The 18,916-nt window shown below is 47.3% G+C and overlaps 1 protein-coding gene across 1 annotated transcript in view; it reads left to right on the top strand.

The window, feature by feature from the left end:
* Window positions 1–18,916, top strand: part of SLC35F6 (solute carrier family 35 member F6) — a 45,786-nt gene that overhangs the window by 15,389 nt on the left and 11,481 nt on the right. The window contains exons 2-3 of the mRNA XM_068280118.1: window positions 11,617–11,689; window positions 11,828–11,999. Of these exons, the coding sequence (XP_068136219.1) occupies window positions 11,617–11,689; window positions 11,828–11,999 (245 nt within the window). The remainder of the gene's footprint in view (window positions 1–11,616; window positions 11,690–11,827; window positions 12,000–18,916) is intronic.

The raw sequence follows: 18,916 nt of genomic DNA, 5'->3' as shown, positions 1-18,916 counted from the left end.
GGGTAGCGGGCAGAAGGGGGGTATTGGGCCTAGCGGCGGGGAGGGGGGGGATCGGACCCCCCCTCCCTCGCCTGGGTCCCCCGATCTGCGCTCCACTTGCAATACAGTGGGTGGCGTTGCAGGAAGTGACATCAGTGGAGCGCACGCTGGAACCGGAAGAGGTGAGTGATCCCCGCCTGTCCCTCTTACTATCGGCTGCTATGTAACCATTTAAAGCTGAAGGTGGAGCGCAGATTGGGGTCCGACCGATCTCCCCACCGCTAGGCCCAATACCCCCTTTCTGCCCGCTACCCCTCCAGTTGCCGCCCCCCTAGAAGTGCCGCCTGAGGCAAAAGTTTCACCCCGCCTCATGAGCGGGCCGGCCCTGAGTACATCGTTGGAAAACGGTTGTTCGTACTAGGCTTGACATGCGCATTTCGCTATTTCTCCATGGAACTTTTTATGCGCAAGCGCAATAGTTGCTTTACGTGATGTAACGTTCGTTCTAACGATTAGATCGTTACACACCTTTAAAAGCTAACTTTACTTAGGTCGTTCCTTCGTCAATTAAAAGTTTGTTCGTCGTTCACAACGAACGATCGTCGTCGTATGTGTGTACGTAGCTTTAGGGGTCATAGGGTTAACTTAGGGCTCATTTCCACAAGCAGTTGAACTGTGTGCTCAGCAAGCAGTTATCAGGCAGTAGTGAGCAGTTACCAGGCTGCAACAAGCAGTTACCAGGCAGCAGTGAGCAGTTGTGAGAGTTTGAGAGGCATTTCACTGCATATCAACCGTCCGTGAAAATGAGGCCTTAGGCTGCTTACACACAGGGACATTACAGGCGCACGTTAGTGCGCCTGTAACGCTCCCCCAACGCACAGCAATGTAACACAAGTGGGCTGTTCACACTGCCCACGTTGCGTTACATGTAACGCTGCACGTTGTAGTGAAAGTGCAGCATGCTGTGCGTTCTAGCGGCTTTAGCCGCGTTAGACTGTTTGCACATGGTCAGTGGGGGGCGGAGAGAAGGCGGGGAGATGCCGCTACAGTAGCCGCACACATGGCTACTTAATATGCACTGCACTGGCGGCCGCTGATTGGCCGGCGTGACCACGTGATGCGGAGTGTCTCGCTCCGCATCACGTGGTCCCGCCGGCCAATCAGCGCCACTCTGGGAGACCTTATACGGATAGAGCCGCCTAACGCGGCTCACTCTACTGTCCTCTCCCGCACCACCATGCATTGCGTTAGGGGCACGTTATGCGACCATAACGTCCCCTAAACCGCAACGTCTTGGTGTGTAAGTAGCCTTAGTCAAATATCAACCAAGGACCAAAAATGAACAAATCTATATTTGGGTCCTTGCAGATGACAAAACAGAGCAGTCACCCCTTCTTGTGCTCTAGCATGAAGAGTGCCCTGTGACTCTCCCTGCTGGTTAATAGTGATAATCGTTATGTGCTAATTTCGCTTGTACAAAATTTCATGTAAAATTTAGCAAATATGATTATATGCGCAGCAAGGTGGCGTTGTGGATGGCACTCTCACCTTGCAGCGCTGGGTCCCTAGTCCAAATCCCAGCCAGGGAACTATCTTCACAGAGTTTGTATGTTCTCCCCGTGTCTGCATAGATTTCCCGGGCACTCCAGTTTCCTCTCACATCCCAAAAACACACATATACGTTAATTGGCTTCCCCCTATATTGGCTCTTGACTATGATACATGCACTACACAAAACATACATAGACATATGACCATTGACCATAAGGGGATTTTTCCCCTTATGGACCAAAGCAATCGTCACCTTTCCACGCCAATAACTTAAAGGGAACCTAAACTGAGAAGGATATGGATTTTTGCTTTTAAAATAATCCCAGTTGCCTGACTCTCCTGCTGAACCTGTGTCTCTGAGGCCCAGTGCACACTAAAACCGCTAGCAGATCCGCAATGTGCTTTTGGGAGCTGATTTCAGAGCGATTCTAGGTATGTTTAGAGAGGTTTTCTAAACATACCTAGCGGTTTTGGGTGCGTTTTTGTGTAGCAGATTACACATATTGTTACAGTAAAAGCTGTTACTGAACAGCTTCTGTAACAAAAACGCCTGGAAAACCGCTCTGAAGTAGCGTTTTTCAGAGCGGTTTGCGTTTTTCCTATACTTTACATTGAGGACGAAACGCTTCTGCAAACCGCAATCGTGCAGCAGGAGGCGCGTTTGCGGCTTGGCAAAAAACTCAAACCGCCGGTGTGCACCATCCCATTGCAATAAATTAGCCAACCGTTTTTACAGGCGGATGCGGCCGGCGGATCGCTCCAAAAACCGCTCGGTGTGCACTGGGCCTAATACTTTTAGCCACAGCCCCTCAACAAGCATGTAGATCAGGTGCTCTGACTGAAGTCAGACTGGATTAGCTGCATGCTTGTTTCAGGTGTGTGATTCAGCCACTACCGCAGCCAAAGAAATCAGCAGGACTGCCGGGCAACTGGTATTGTTTAAAAGGAAACATCTATATCCCTCTTAGTTTAGGTTCCCTTTAATCACTGTTTATTACAACAAAATGATCTACTGTATGTCTTTGGGTTTTTTTCCAATTCAATTAGGCTTTGTTTGGGTGGTACATTTTGCTAAGATTTATTTTACTCTAAATGAATTTTAACAGGAATAATAAAGAATCATTATTTCTCTGTTTTTGCCCAATATAGTGTAAATGTAAATGTAAAATATTACACGCCACTTTGGGTAAAAGCCACACATTTTATTTGACCCGGTTATTACAACGTTTAACCACTTGAGGACCCACCCTTTACCCCCCCCCCCCCTTAAGGACCAGCGTGGTTATTAGTGATCTGTGCTGGGTGGGCTCTACAGCCCCCAGCACAGATCAGGGTGCAGGCAGAGAGATCAGATTGCCCCCCTTTTTTCCCCCCTATGGGGATGATGTGCAGGGTTGGTCTGATCTCTTCTGCCTGCGTGTGGCTGGCGGGGGGGGGGCACCTCAAAGCCCCCCTCCGCGGCGAAATTCCCCCCTCCCTCTCCTACCTGTCCCCTCCCCGGTGATCCGGGCTGCACAGGATTCTATCCGTCCTGTGCAGCCAGTGACAGGACGTCCCCTGTCACATGGCGGCGATCCCCGGCCGCTGATTGGCCGGGGATCGCCGATCTGCCTTACGGCGCTGCTGCGCAGCAGCGCCGTACAAATGTAAACAAAGCGGATTATTTCCGCTTGTGTTTACATTTAACTTGCGAGCCGCCATAGGCGGCCCGCAGGCTATTTGGCAGCTCGCAGGCTATTCACGGAGCCCCCCGCCGTGATTTGACAGGAAGCAGCCGCTTGCGCGAGCGGCTGCTTCCTGATTAATCAGCCTGCAGCTGGCGACGCAGTACTGCATCGCTGGTCCTGCAGCTGCCACTTTGCCGACGCACGGTATAAGCGTGCGGTCGGCAAGTGGTTAAATTATTATTTAATAACAGTAGCATACCCTCATGACATACATATTAAAAAAGCTGAGTCCCTAAGGCAACTATATATGTATTTGTTTTAAATGTTATATATATATATATACACACAAGCACGCACGCAAGCACGCATACACACACACACACACACACATTATATATATATTATATATATATATATATATATATATATATATATATATATATATATATATATATATATATATATATATTATATATATATATATATATATATATATATATATATCTATATATATATATATATATATATATATATATATATATATATATACATACTTTTTTTCTTAATAACTTTGGAAGAGTGGGGGAGGTAAGGGGTTCATTTTAATAGGGATTTATGTATAAGCGTGTAATTTAATGTACAGGGATGTATTTTACTATTTGGCCACTAGATGTCCCCCACTTTATCTTCCTGTGTGTATTGTTAGTACGCTAACAGGAAGTAATGTGTGTATGTGTTTACTTTCATTTTATCAATGACCACGGCATCTCATTGATGCCAGTGGTCATTAATCACAGGCACTTAGATCAGTGAATGGGAACTGTGTTCCCATTCACTAATCTCGCTATTAACGGGCGGCGAAAATAATGCATGGGAGCGAGTGGGAGAACGCACAGAGGCAATTGCGGCGACCGTGGGGCGTAGATGTACTGCCTTTAAATCAAGAAGTGGTTAAAGGACCACTATCACGAAAAAAAGTAGGCAAAAAAATAGGCTTACTATTTTGGCAGCTAAACTGCTATGTGGGAAATGCTGTTGAAAACAAAGAAAACCCTGCGAATCCCCCATGAGGAGGTGGACTGGCCCAAAACCTGTCGGTTCTGTCATATTTTAACTGCCTACATTTTTGGCGATTGTGGTCTTTTAAGCAAGGTAGTAGCTTTGGCTTATCCTGATGGTCCTTTTGGCAATCTGAGTTGGGAGATTGGACAGAGAAAATGGGAGTTGGCCCCCTGACAACCACTAGGCCCCAGGCACCTGCCTAGTTTGCCTTGTGGACGATCCTGCTCTGGTTGCAGTTTATATGCAACTAGAAAAAGTATGTGTGATTCTCTCTACATCTCTAATACGGGCTAGTGTTATTATAGATTGCACTATTAGCTCCTGGTATTTTGTCTCCCTTGTGTGTTCTCGGTCACTGGATTGCCCTGGCCCACCCCTCTCCAGTTCTAATTCTTACTTTTGCCAATTTTCCCTGCTTCCCAGCAGCACCAGGAAGTATTGACTCAAGATAATATCCTTTACTGGCTAACTCAAAAGAAAAGACGTGAGCTTCGGCAAGAAAGCCTTCCTCAGACTCTTTTTCGTGTACGTATGTATACACCGCCGGTGAGTTGGGCGCTACTACCGCTGAAGTTACAGGCGGCATAAAATACTAAAACCCTCTCCAAGTCGTAGCAACTCGAAGGAACAAGTAATTTGGGCATAGCTCCCAACTGTCCCTCTTTCGGAGGGACAGTCCCTCTATGGGAGCCCTGTCCTTCTTTTCTCCTCATTTGTCCCTCTTTCAGGACTTTGTCCATCTTCCTATGTAAATATATATATTTCTCTACTAAAAATGTGTTTTATTGACTCTAAACTTTATTCCCATCCTTTAAATTGATATATTACTCATTCTAAAATGTTACTATGAAGGAAAATGAACCAGGATAGAAAGGACCAGTGTGGTTTGAAATATAAAACACCATTTTTTTTTTATGAAATCTTTATGGTATGCGTGACTAGGGGCGTGGCGGGGGCGTGATCAGGGGTGTGTCATGGGCGTGGCTTAAGTGTCCCTCTTTCTCATATCAAAAAGTTGGGAGGTATGATTTGGGGTCTGTCGCCACTGCAACCCTGAATTACCCGTGTGCGGGGCAAGCAGTGCTGTAGTGGCATCCAGTGCAGACACTACGCGTCTGTCAGAGGTTGTGGTTCATCATTTTATATATAGCTTCTCTGGGGTCGTTGTAATAATTACATTCTCATTTTACCAACTTGCTGAATCTATGTGGCTTTACACTACATTAACTATGCTACAATTATGGACTAGAGTTGTGCCTTTGACTTAGTAATTTTCTGAATTCCTCTCGGGAATTTAGCTGGACTCTGCATTTTACAATCCGTATATGACAGCAGGTTCTGAGGAGATGGTCATGTGATGAGTCACACTATGGCAACCACAGGATGTCCTCATCTTACTCAGCAACCAGCGCTGCACATTGTACTGTGTGCTACAGACACACACTCCTCAGCAAGGAAGTTCTGCTGTTTGAAGGCTTGAATCTCGCTATAAAGACAGGTTTAAGTAATTAGACATTTTATTCAATAAAAAAATCGAATTGAACAAAAAATGGCCTGGAAACTTGTCCTTTAGTCAATGAAAAGATGTTTTTCTTTGCATTTTTGATTTTCTCAAAAACTACAAGGTCTTTTTGTAAAATTAGCATGTAGGGGGGCTTTGCTATTCACTGCCAAAATCGGCACAATATTACACAAAAATTACATGAAATTTTAGGCGAAATTACGAAAGACTAAACAAAATCAATTGAATTTACAAATCGTAATTACGTATAGGCATAATTATGAAAAATTACGCGAAATTTAGAGTAATCGTAATTAGCTGCTTACAATCATCTCTGGAATAGACTGCTCCTTTCATTGGTGCAGCAGTTAGAGATAGGTGTAGGGAGGGTTAGGTGTAGGTAGGGGGGTTAAGGACAGGCATAGGTAGGGAGAGTTAGGCATAGGAAAGTTACACCTAACCCCGCACAACTATGTCTAACCCTAAGCTCCCCTACCTATGCCTAACCCTAACACCCCCCCCCCCCCCTCCCCAACCACCACCATCTAGGCCTAACCCTTACACCTCAACCTACATCTAACCCCCCTTACCCTACATCTATCCTCTCTACCTACATCTAACCCGCCCACACCTACGCCTTACACCCCCCACCTATTCCTAACCCTAACTCCCCCACCTGCAACTTACACAGCCACCTACGCCTAACCCCCCACCTATGCAGTGTCTTGGAAGATGCTGCTGCCCATATAAATCTAAAATAGTAGTAATATGCCTAGCACTTACTTGGAGTTCTGCTATAGCTGCTAAATTTCAACCCCAGAGTTTTTACTATAGCATAGTGGAACTCCGGCACACCCCATAGCCACTAGTCATCCAGAATTAGTGCCGTGGCGCTGCCGTAGCCACAATTTATAGAGCAGCCTATGACGGCACGTGACCAAGTTTGGATATGCTGCACCATTCTGGGCTGAGGTCTATTGCAGTACTCACTGCACTCTGGGGCAGACATAGGCCAGTCTATTGGATGAGTGACATTGCACCCGCCGCCCTGGTAGCGTAGCTGTAGACCTCCGGGCGCCAATGCAGAATGTGTCTACCGGCCCTGAGACCCTCAGGAACAGTACACAAGGTTTTTAGTTACAGCTATCTACACAGTGCAAACACTGAAATAAAATCCAACACCTCTTGCTGTGAAAATGAGATGAAATATGAGATCGTTATTATCAGTTACTCTTTTCATCTGGAACACAACACTTTCTGTCTTCCTTGCTCTGCTGCCAGGAGGGGGTGTGAGAAGCAAGTTAGTTTACAGTACAGCTCTGCTCACTAGTGATGGGAATTCCGGCTCTTCTCAGAGAATCGGCTCTTCTGAATCGGCTCCCATTAAAGAGCCGGCTCTTACGGCTCTCAATCGGCTCTTCATTAAATATCACTGGACACCACTCAGAATCGGAGTAAAAGCCCCGTCCCCGTCTCCATGACAACTCCAGACTGCTCGCTGACTGGGGCAATCCCTCCTGCTACTGCTCTGCTCCGCCCCATACACTCCTACAAGCTGCACGAGGAGGACTACATCTCCCAGCATGCCTCAGCGCCCTTCATTACACAGCAAATCAGAGCTGTGTGGGGCGGCTGAGGCATCGGCTCTTTTAAAACTGAGAGACGGCTCTTGTCGTTCGCAGCAAAGAGCCGGCTCTTAGAGCCGGCTCGTTCGTGGACGACCCATCACTACTGCTCACTTATAGAGGAAAGAGCAGCTTCATTCATGCGAAGCGTCTACCGCTAGGAGCTGCTGTTATCATAGCAGAAACAGAGAACGGCCAGTCACACATGTGCTGGCATATCGTGTGTGTGATTTCCCACATGCACAAATCTTCATTTGCAATTACTTGGGGTCTTCTTTGTTAGAATGTTTATGCACATGATACAGGTATTGCTGACTTGTACTTTTAAAGGGAACCTGAAGCGAGAAGTGAATGGAGGCTGCCACGAAAGCAACCAGCTGAAACAGGTGAAACCACAAAAGATCTCCTTGGCAACGCATGCAATAGCCAATTATTCAGCCTACTGTGAGAGGGAACGTGAGTGTTGCCTGAAACTGTTCCTCACTGGCTGCCCGTGGTGCACTACTGATTGTCCCAAGGGACCTCCTTAGCCTCCCAGCCCATGATCCCGCTCTAACATTACTCCCTCTTCATAATCAACCCCTTCAACCCTGACTCATTGACCTCTGGAAAACACAACCTTCCCCCTCAAGGCTGCCAACCCCTATCATGGTAACCCTCCCCCAGTGTCTGCGCATGTTGGGCCTAGCTTTCTTGTGTTTTTTTTGCGTTTTAGTCACACGTTTGCTTTAAGATGACTTTTGTTTTTGGTCTATTTACTCCTAATATCTTACAGACTAACCAGCAAGCTCAGGGTGAACCAGAACTCATTGGAGTGTGTGAGGGGCTACAATGGTTCTAAAAGCCCCTTTACTAAAATGCTAAGAAAAACAAAAGTTTGCTTTCTTAAAACAGAATTTGCGATAATTCAGGTTGGAGTGAGCTTGAGATGTCTCCCACAATGCATCACTGCTGAATATATGCAAATTATCCATTGTTGCCCTTAGAAGCTAAACACACCTCCAGAACCGCTGGAATGCAATGATGTGTCAGCTTGTTAATTTGTACAGAGCCATAATAATCCAACATGCATACAGACTGTTTCGGATTGTTGGATGTTGGATTGTTATGGAATTAATCCATGCCATGCACTGATGAGGATCAAACAAGCCGAAACAATCTGTATGCATGTTGGATTATTATGGCTCTGTACAAATTAACAAACTGAAACCTCATTGCATTCCAGCGGTTCTGGAGGTGTGTTTAGCTTCTAAGGGTACAATGGTTAATTAGCATATTTTCAGCAGTGGTGCTCTGGGAGACATCTCAAGCTCACTCCAACCTGAATTATCGCAAATTCTTTCTGTTTTAAGAAAGCAAACTTTTGTTTTTCTCCTAATATCTTGTGATACTTGTGTAAATGATGTTATGTCAACATCAAGGTAGTTTACATCCTGATCTTTGTACCTTGTTCCTCTGCTCCTTCAAATTGCTTGTAGTTCGACTCCTAGTTTAGCCTTGGGGTCTTTAAATGCATTTTGTGTGGAAAGTACTATAATTTGCAGGACACAATGTTGTTTGCATGACACATGAACCGTTTTTGCAAGATTGCCCATTGTGATTCAGCCACACAGGGCACAGAAAGTTTAGCTAGAGTTACTCAAACGATGTGACATATGTTTTGTAAGATACCATCCCACGTGGAGCCTTGGCTTCTCCAGGGAGACCCTTTTGTCCTCTAACCTCACCTCCTCTCACTCATGTATCCAGGACGTCTTATGAGCTCCCCCTCTCCTCTGGAACTCTCTCCCATAGCCTGTCCATCATGCTCCGAGCCTAAAAACCTTCAAATGTATTCGCAAAACACACCTTTTCAGACAAGCCTATAATTTGTTGTAGGTCGCAATGGAGGCTCAAGGCTTCCTCTGTTAACTCCTGTGTCTACTTCCATATTGTTTCAACCCCTCTGTTAGCAGCCCAGACTTGTGAGTATCTTATCATATTGTTATGTTCCTAAAACTCTATCTAATGTACTACACCAGAATGGGCTCCCGATGTCTCTGTGTTCCCTTTTTTTCTTACATGATCTACTTCCTCGTAGGCAGCCACGAATGCAACACTTGAAAATGTCTCACATTTTATTGACAATGATGTAAAGCAGGGTTATTCAAATGGTTGCCCACAGGCTGGATGTGGCCCCTGTGCTGCACTCACTTGCCCAGACTTTTTTTTGTGTCCAGCCCCCTCCTCTGGGAGGCCCACCTTTTGTTTGTGCTTGACTCCACCCTTGAAGCCAGGACACTGATGCTCTGCCCACTCCAGCGGACAAATGCGGTGATAGACACAAACCCTGCCCATAAAGTTGGACAGCACTGATCTAAAGAATTAAAAATGAGCACTAGCATTCAGCAGATTGGCACACACTTTGTATAAAGATCAGGCTATTCCTTATGATAAAATGTGTAATAATAAAGAAATTAGGAAGAGAGAACATGCTGTTTGTGTGGCATAACCTCTTATGTGCTTCCTCCATATCACACTGCACATTAGCCGTCAATTAGAGAGAGCTAAGATTTCATACTAGGGATGTATCTGAGCTTGTAGTGCCTGATATTCAGGTGTGATCACCTATACTATTAGTAGAACAGAGATCTGCGATGACTCGTCCTTGTTCAGACATGATCTCATTCAGGAAATTAATGCTGACAGCTGCCGCCCGCATTCTTCTTGATATAAGCGATACAGCAGGTCAATGCCACTGACAAAAACAACACTCAGCTTAAAGCGGACCTGCATGAATAAAAACAACAGTGCTACATCACACCAGACCATGTTATTCAAATGAACCTAAGCCAAAGCTTGGGTCAAAAAGGAAATACTTACAGTAACTGAAAACAGGGAAGCCTTTGGATCCTATAGAGGCTTCCCAGGTCCTCCTTGCTCCTGCGGGTCTCACCGGGACCGTCCTTAACACCGGGGCTGCACTCCTCTTCTGTCACAAGCATATAATAATAAATATGGGTTCATAACCGCTTTTAAGGACTTCCGAGGCAAAAGCACCAATCTATATTTTCCTCGACCTGGGGCTTCTTCCAGCCCCTCACAGCCGTCTTAGTCCTTCGCCGCAGCGGCGCAGCCCCGGTCCTCCTTGGTGTCCCCGCTGGCCGCCCATTATGATGGCGACCCGCGGGGACTCGGCTCTTCTGCGCTTCTAGTAGATATGCGCAGACACAGTACGTGCCAGATGATGTGGAAGCGCGGGCACGAATGCCCATGCAGGCACAGAAGAGTCGGCCCCATGGTGGGACGCGATCATTGTGGCCGGTCAGCGGGGGCACCAAGGAGGACCGGAGCTGCGGAGAGGGACTGAGACGGCTGCGGGGGGCTAGAAGAAGCCCCAGATGAGTAAAAAATAGATTAGAGCTTTCACTTCGAAAGTCCTTTAAATACCTACAAGCATTTGTACAGTATATCACTTGTACTCTACAGTAGATTCAATGGGATCTGCAACCTAGAGGAGGATACTAGTTTTTATTTAAGTGGCTATTACTGCATAAAGAACATGAGTATGTAAATCATATACAAATATTTTTTGATTTCTGCAGTGATTGTGCACTTGATGTGGAGAAGATCGCCATCTGATGGCAAATAAGTAGAAGACATGACATTTAAAGTACCTGAAACAGGCTTTTAGGCCTTGTTCACATGTAAAACCCAAAACGCAAATGCAAGCATTTTTGTGCGCTGTTTTTTTTGCGCCTCTTGGCGCTCAACTGTGCGCTGCGTTTTTGTTAAAAGCGCTTTTCTAAAGCGGTTTTGTCATTCACTACCTGACGCAAGTCAGGAAGCTAACTCTTTGACCCGGAAAAGAATAAATGTATTTATTCTTAAAAAAGTGAACGCAATCGCTGCACAAAGCGATTTTGTGAGCGTTTTGCATTTTTCCTATACCTTCCATTGAGGCAAAATCGCCTTAAAAATGGTACAGGCACCACTTTTCTGAGCGGATCGGAAACAAACCGCTCAGATGTGAACTCTCTCAAAGAGAATCATTGCACAAGCGTTTTTAGGGCGTTTTTGAAAATCGCCTGCGCTTGAAAGAAGGGCAAAAACTCCCTTAGTGTGAATGAGCTCTCACAGAATTGTAATTTTAGTAAAGCATTGTTTTAGTAGTAGAGCTAAAACATAGGCCTTGATCTTGTGGATTACGAGGAATGGTATAAATCTTACTCTTCCCTTTTTCGTTTTGTAGGTGGGCCGATAACTTCAGCGCTAATGGTTGCAATGATTTAGAACCTCATCAGTTCCAGCATCCATTCCTACAGGTAAGATACTTCACTGATGTGTTACTTTATCCATGATTCCTCTACTTTGAAAGAAGATGAGAGAAGAGGTGTGCTTCCCATATTGTCACGGTGAGGTTTGTTGAGAGGGACCAAAGAACTTTGTGTTTTGTGTTGCAGGCAGTGGGCATGTTCCTGGGAGAGCTCTCCTGCCTGGCTGCGTTCTACATTCTGGTGTTCAGGGACAATCGGAGACCCATACCCACTATGGAAGCTTCACAGCCATTCAACTCTCTCCTCTTCCTCCCTCCGGCCTTGTGTGATATGGCGGGAACCAGTATTATGTATGTAGGTGAGTATAATGATGGGTCAACTGTAAAATCTACATTGCCCTCACATTTTTAGATAAGATAAACATGTAAAACATGTATTGATGTAGGAGGGACACGTTTCTTCCTTCAGCTTGGATACAAATGGCCCTTATTCAACAAACACACCTTTTCTCCTAAGTTTTTTCCTAGGAGATATTTTCACGTCTTATCAATAAAATGCCTTTTAAACCACCAGTGAGCAAGAAAATATTTTTGGGTACTTTTTCAGTTGCTGAGTGCTGTAAAGTTATTTTAAACAGAAGTGGAGAAATTATCTCCTAGGAGAAAATGTAGGAGAAAAAGGGAATTGCGTAAGGGCTATTGCCTCTCTAGTCCTTCAGTTTATGGTCAACTTACAGCAGGAGCTATTAATGAAAAACAGTGGCGGACCCGTTTGTAGAAAATCGAGCTTAAATTCAGACAACCATTTCTTCCTGCCCCAGAGTGCTGGGGCACCTGCAGAATCAAAATCAGACTCTATTTATTTGGCCAAATAAGTTTGCACTTACAAGGAATTTGACTTGACAGTTGCTTAACAGACACAAACAAACCAATACAAGGGCAGAGAGTATTGATATTGCTAGTCAAGGACAGTATGTAAGTTCTAGTGGCAGTAAACAGGGTGAGAAGAGATCATTTTCAGTTCTATGCTGTAATGCTTTCAAGTCCTAGCAGTTCTAGCGCGGTTCTGCAATAAGCATGGCTACCACCTGAGGGAAGAAGCAGTTCCTGTACCGGGAAGTTTTTGTTGTGACTGACCAGAATCTTCTCCTGGTGGCTTAAGCTGGAAGATAAAGTGAGCAGGGTAAGAAGGGTCCGAGGAAATCTTGGTTGCCGAAGCAGGGCTTTTTGGCGTATGGCACCAAAAACTTGGCGCGGCAATAACAGTAATGCCATAGTCCGCGCCCCGCACATGGGTAATTTGAGGATCTGGTTAATGTCTGACCCCAAATTTCTTCTCCTTACGAGTTACTAGAACTCAGAAGGGGAATAGTAATTAACAACGCTCACAATAGGTTAAATTAAAATCAATTAGGGAATTATTTGACAATTTATGTTGCAGTAGGGATGGGGCAAAGGGGTTGGAAATAGTGTTGGGCGAACATCTAGATGTTCGGGTTCGGGCCGAACAGGCCGAACATGGCCGCGATGTTCGGGTGTTCGACCCGAACTCCGAACATAATGGAAGTCAATGGGGACCCGAACTTTTGTGGTTTGTAAAGCCTCCTTACATGCTACATACCCCAAATTTACAGGGTATGTGCACCTTGGGAGTGGGTACAAGAGGAAATTTTTTTTTAGCAAAAAGAGCTTATAGTTTTTGAGAAAATCGATTTTAAAGTTTCAAAGGGAAAACTGTCTTTTAAATGCGGGAAATGTCTGTTTTCTTTGCACAGGTAACATGCTTTTTGTCGGCATGCAGTCATAAATGTAATACATATAAGAGGTTCCAGGAAAAGGGACCGGTAACGCTAACCCAGCAGCAGCACACGTGATGGAACAGGAGGAGGGTGGCGCAGGAGGAGAAGGCCACGCTTTGAGACACAACAACCCAGGCCTTGCATGAGGACAAGAAGCGTGCGGATAGCATGCTTTGTACCGCCATGCAGTCATAAATGTAATAAAGATAAGTGGTTCAATAAACAGGGACCACGCGGCAACGCTAACCCAGCAGCAGCAGACGTGATGGAACAGGAGCAGGCGCAGGAGGAGAAGGCCACGCTTTGTGAGACACAACAACCCAGGCCTTGCATGAGGGCAAGAAGCGTGCGGATAGCATGCTTTGTACCGCCATGCAGTCATAAATGTAATAAAGATAAGTGGTTCAATAAACAGGGACCACGCGGCAACGCTAACCCAGCAGCAGCAGACGTGATGGAACAGGAGCAGGCGCAGGAGGAGAAGGCCACGCTTTGTGAGACACAACAACCCAGGCCTTGCATGTGGACAAAAAGCGTGCGGATATAGCAGCAATGCTTTTTGCCGCCATGCAGTCATAAATGTAATACAGATGAGAGGTTCAATAAACAGGGCCCGGAAACGCAACACCATCCCAGATGTTCATTGGTCATGTTACTTGGTTGGGGTCCTGGAGTGTTGCGTAGTCATTTCCAATCCAGGATTGATTCATTTTAATTTGAGTCAGACGGTCTGCATTTTCTGTAGAGAGGCGGATACGCCGATCTGTGACGATGCCTCCGGCAGCACTGAAACAGCGTTCCGACATAACGCTGGCTGCCGGGCAAGCCAGCACCTCTATTGCGTACATTGCCAGTTCGTGCCAGGTGTCTAGCTTCGATACCCAATAGTTGAAGGGTGCAGATGGATGGTTCGACACAGCTACGCCATCTGACATGTAGTCCTTGACCATCTTCTCCAGGCGATCGGTGTTGGAGGTGGATCTGCACGCTTGCTGTTCAGTGGGCTGCGGCTGCATGGGTGTCAGAAAATTTTCCCACTCCAAGGACACTGCCGATACCATTCCCTTTTGGGTACTAGCTGCGGCTTGCGTTGTTTGCTGCCCTCCTGGTCGTCCTGGGTTTGCGGAAGTCAGTCTGTCTGCGTACAACTGGCTAGAGGAGGGGGAGGATGTCAATCTCCTCTCTAAAGTCTCCACAAGGGCCTGCTGGTATTCTTCCATTTTGACCTGTCTGACTCTTTCTTCAAGCAGTTTTGGAACATTGTGTTTGTACCGTGGATCCAGAAGGGTATAAACCCAGTAATTGGTGTTGTCCAGAATGCGCACAATGCGTGGGTCACGTTCAATGCAGTCTAGCATGAATTGAGCCATGTGTGCCAGAGTCCTACCAGAATCCTCATCATCCTCTTGTGAGCGTTGTGATAGTTGTTGTGATGCATCATAGTCGTCACCTTCCTCCTGGTCTGCTTCTGCTGACCATTCGCGTTGAATTGTGGAAGTCCAACGTGCACCGCTCTGGCCCTCGTCAGTGGTGGCATGAAATTCCTGCTCCAACTCCAGCTGTTCCTCCTCCTCTTCTTCGTCATAGCTGCTGGGGCCAGCGTTCCCTGAGGCGGATGGCCTGATGTTGGTACCATCACGCTGATCGTTTTCTCCTTCAGATTCCCCCAGTTGCATCATGACAGCTGTTTCCTTGATTTTTAACATCGACCTCTTCAGTAAACACAGCAGTGGTATGGTAATGCTGACTGAAGAGTTGTCACTGCTCACAAGCAACGTGGATTGCTCAAAATTTTGGAGGACTTGGCAGAGGTCCAACATGTTGGCCCAATCGGATCCACAGAAGCTTGGCAGCTGTCCGGATGCGCCTCGGTACTGCGCCGTCATGTACTGGACCACTGCACTCTTCTGCTCGCAAAAGCGGGCTAGCATGTGCAGCGTAGAATTCCAGCGCGTAGGGACATCACACAGCAAGCGATGGTGGGGGAGATTGAAGCGCTCCTGCATCTTGGCGAGTGCCCCCGAAGCAGTACTGGAATTTCTACAATGTTTGGACACTCGACGCACCTTCAACAGCAGATCGGGCACGCCTGGGTATGTCCTCAGGAACCGCTGAACTACTAGGTTCATCACGTGCGCCAGGCAAGGGATGTGTGTCAGCTTAGCCAACCTTAAAGCGCGAATGAGATTACTCCCATTATCACACACAACCATGCCCGGTTTCAGGTCCAGCGGTGCCAGCCACAAATCCGTCTGTTCCTTTATTCCCCTCCAAATTTCCTCCCCTGTGTGCTGCTTATCCCCAAGGCAGATTAGCTTCAGCAACGCTTGCTGACGCATGCCAACAGCTGTGCTGCACTGCTTCCACGATCCTACTGCTGCTGGGTTAGCGTTTCCGGATGAGGTACAGCTTTGAGATGCGTTGGAGGAGAAGGAGTCAGAGAGGTAGGTGCTGCTGTTATCCAGTGGGAGGGACGGCGGTGCAGCTGTTTGTGGCGTGGGCAACACCCGTGCCGTAGCAGGTGAGGAATCGCTGCCAGGCTCCACAAGGTTCACCCAGTGCGCGGTAAGGGAGATGTATCGACCCTGGCCGAACGCACTCGTCCAGGTGTCAGTGGTGAGGTGAACCTTGCAGGCAACGGCATTCTTCAAGCTTCGGGTTATTTTGCTGACCACGTGCTCATGCAACTCAGGCACTGCAGAGCGTGCAAAGTGGTAGCGGCTGGGAACCACGTAACGTGGGATGGCCACTGACATCATGCCCTTGAAGCTGTTTGTCTCCACCAATCGATATGGCAGCATTTCGCAGGCCAGAAGCTTGGCTATGCTGGCTGTTACTGCCACGGCCCGGGGGTCATTTGCTGGCAATTTCCTCTTGCGCTCAAACATCTCCGACACAGACAACTGAACCGTAGCGCTGCACACGGAAGGGCTGTTGGTTGTTGTGTTTGATGAACACTGGGAGACCTCAAGAGCACTACTCCGGAAAGTGACAGTGTCAGCGTCGTCTGATGTTTGTGAATGTTGTGAACCACGCAATGGCTGGGCTACTGCTGCTGCTGAGGCGGGTCTGGTGAACCCAAGGGAGGCAGTGTTGTTTCTGGTACCCTGTCCTGACGCGTTTGCCCAAAGAGTGGGATGTTTGGATAGCATGTGACGGCTCATGCTGGTGGTGGAGAGGTTGTTAATATTTTTCCCCCTGCTCAGGCGGGTCTTGCACACCTTGCAAATCGCCATGGTAACATCCTCAGTGCAGTCTTCAAAGAAAGCCCAGACTTTGGAGCACCTGCCTCCTTGCTGGCGATTTCTGTTTGCTCCTCTTTTGCCTCTCACTTGAACTTCCACGCTTGTGGTGCCTGAAATTGCGCGCCGCCTACCTTGTGGCACAAGGCGAACTCGTGCAGCAGTGTGTTCTTCAACAGACTCATCTGTGCTGCTGCTACGACGGCGATGTTCTCGTTCACAAACAAAATCTGGGTCTCTGTCCACATTGTCCATACCCTCCTCTTCCATCTCCTCAAACTCGTCATATGTCATTGTGGGCCACCGCCGTGGAGTAGAGCTCCCCACAACAACCTCTGCGCAGCACACTCCAACGTCGTCTTCCAGATCTTGTCGGCCGACCTCCTGCAATTGCAACCCCTCCTGCCCAAATTGCTCTGGGATTTGGGTTTCCGAGTCCTCTTCGGACTCGCCTTGTATTTCAGTGCGCGGTGCATTTCCCACAGTTAACGGTTGTGAATCCAGGCACAACATTTCTGGCTGTTCCTCCATTGACCTTTGAAAGGTGGAAGTTTGTTGGGCTGGGAATAGCTCCTGCGAATACCCCATTGTGTCCTGAGGTAATTCATCGGACTGGTTATCTGGCAGTTGTGTGCGTGGTGTCGCTGCCGGTTGTGTCAGCTTTGTGCCCACTGGCTCCTTGTAACTGGCTGAGGACTCGGACCTCGTGCGTGATGTGCTGGTGCTGCTTAACCCACTGCTGGACGCTTGAGAGGTCATCCAAGTAATTATCTGGTCCTGTTCTTTTGGATTTGTGAGGGTTGTTGTCCTGGACAACATGGGCGGTATTGAGTGGGTTTTCTTGGGTGCTCCCCTGTGGCCTGTACGTGAACCGTCAGGGGAAACACCTCTTCCCTTGCCCCTCCCTCTTTCACCGGATTTCTTCCTCATTTCACTTATCCTTACAGTACATGCTGACTGGCAGCAGTACAGTGGCAGTACAGAAATGCTATACAGTACCACTATTCCCAGCAGCGACACAGAGCACAATGCTATACAGTGACGGGTGAGCGGTGTACCACTATTCCCAGCAGCGACACAGAGCACAATGCTATACAGTGACGGGTGAGCGGTGTACCACTATTCCCAGCAGCGACACAGAGCACAATGCTATACAGTGACGGGTGAGCGGTGTACCGCTATTCCCAGCAGCGACACAGAGCACAATGCTATACAGTGGCGAACGAGCGGTGTACCACTATTCCCAGCAGACACAGAACAGTACACAGAATGCTATATAGTGTGGCTGAACGAGCGGTGTACCACTATTCCCAGCAGACACAGAACAGTACACAGAATGCTATATAGTGTGGCTGAACGAGCGGTGTACTACTGTTCCCAGCAGACACAGAACAGTACACAGAATGCTATATAGTGTGGCTGAACGAGCGGTGTACTACTGTTCCCAGCAGACACAGAACAGTACACAGAATGCTATATAGTGTGGCTGAACGAGCGGTGTACCACTGTTCCCAGCAGACACAGAACAGTACACAGAATGCTATATAGTGTGGCTGAACGAGCGGTGTACCACTATTCCCAGCAGACACAGAACAGTACACAGAATGCTATATAGTGTGGCTGAACGAGCGGTGTACCACTATTCCCAGCAGACACAGAACAGTACACAGAATGCTATATAGTGTGGCTGAACGAGCGGTGTACTACTGTTCCCAGCAGACACAGAACAGTACACAGAATGCTATATAGTGTGGCTGAACGAGCGGTGTACTACTGTTCCCAGCAGACACAGAACAGTACACAGAATGCTATATAGTGTGGCTGAACGAGCGGTGTACTACTGTTCCCAGCAGACACAGAACAGTACACAGAATGCTATATAGTGTGGCTGAACGAGCGGTGTACTACTGTTCCCAGCAGACACAGAACAGTACACAGAATGCTATATAGTGTGGCTGAACGAGCGGTGTACTACTGTTCCCAGCAGACACAGAACAGTACACAGAATGCTATATAGTGTGGCTGAACGAGCGGTGTACTACTGTTCCCAGCAGACACAGAACAGTACACAGAATGCTATATAGTGTGGCTGAACGAGCGGTGTACCACTGTTCCCAGCAGACACAGAACAGTACACAGAATGCTATATAGTGTGGCTGAACGAGCGGTGTACTACTGTTCCCAGCAGACACAGAACAGTACACAGAATGCTATATAGTGTGGCTGAACGAGCGG

The sequence above is a fragment of the Hyperolius riggenbachi genome, chromosome 4, assembly GCF_040937935.1.
Source record: "Hyperolius riggenbachi isolate aHypRig1 chromosome 4, aHypRig1.pri, whole genome shotgun sequence".
Lineage (NCBI taxonomy): Eukaryota > Metazoa > Chordata > Amphibia > Anura > Hyperoliidae > Hyperolius > Hyperolius riggenbachi.
The sequence above is the reverse complement of the archived record's forward strand: the minus strand, read 5'-3'. Positions and strand labels throughout refer to the sequence as shown.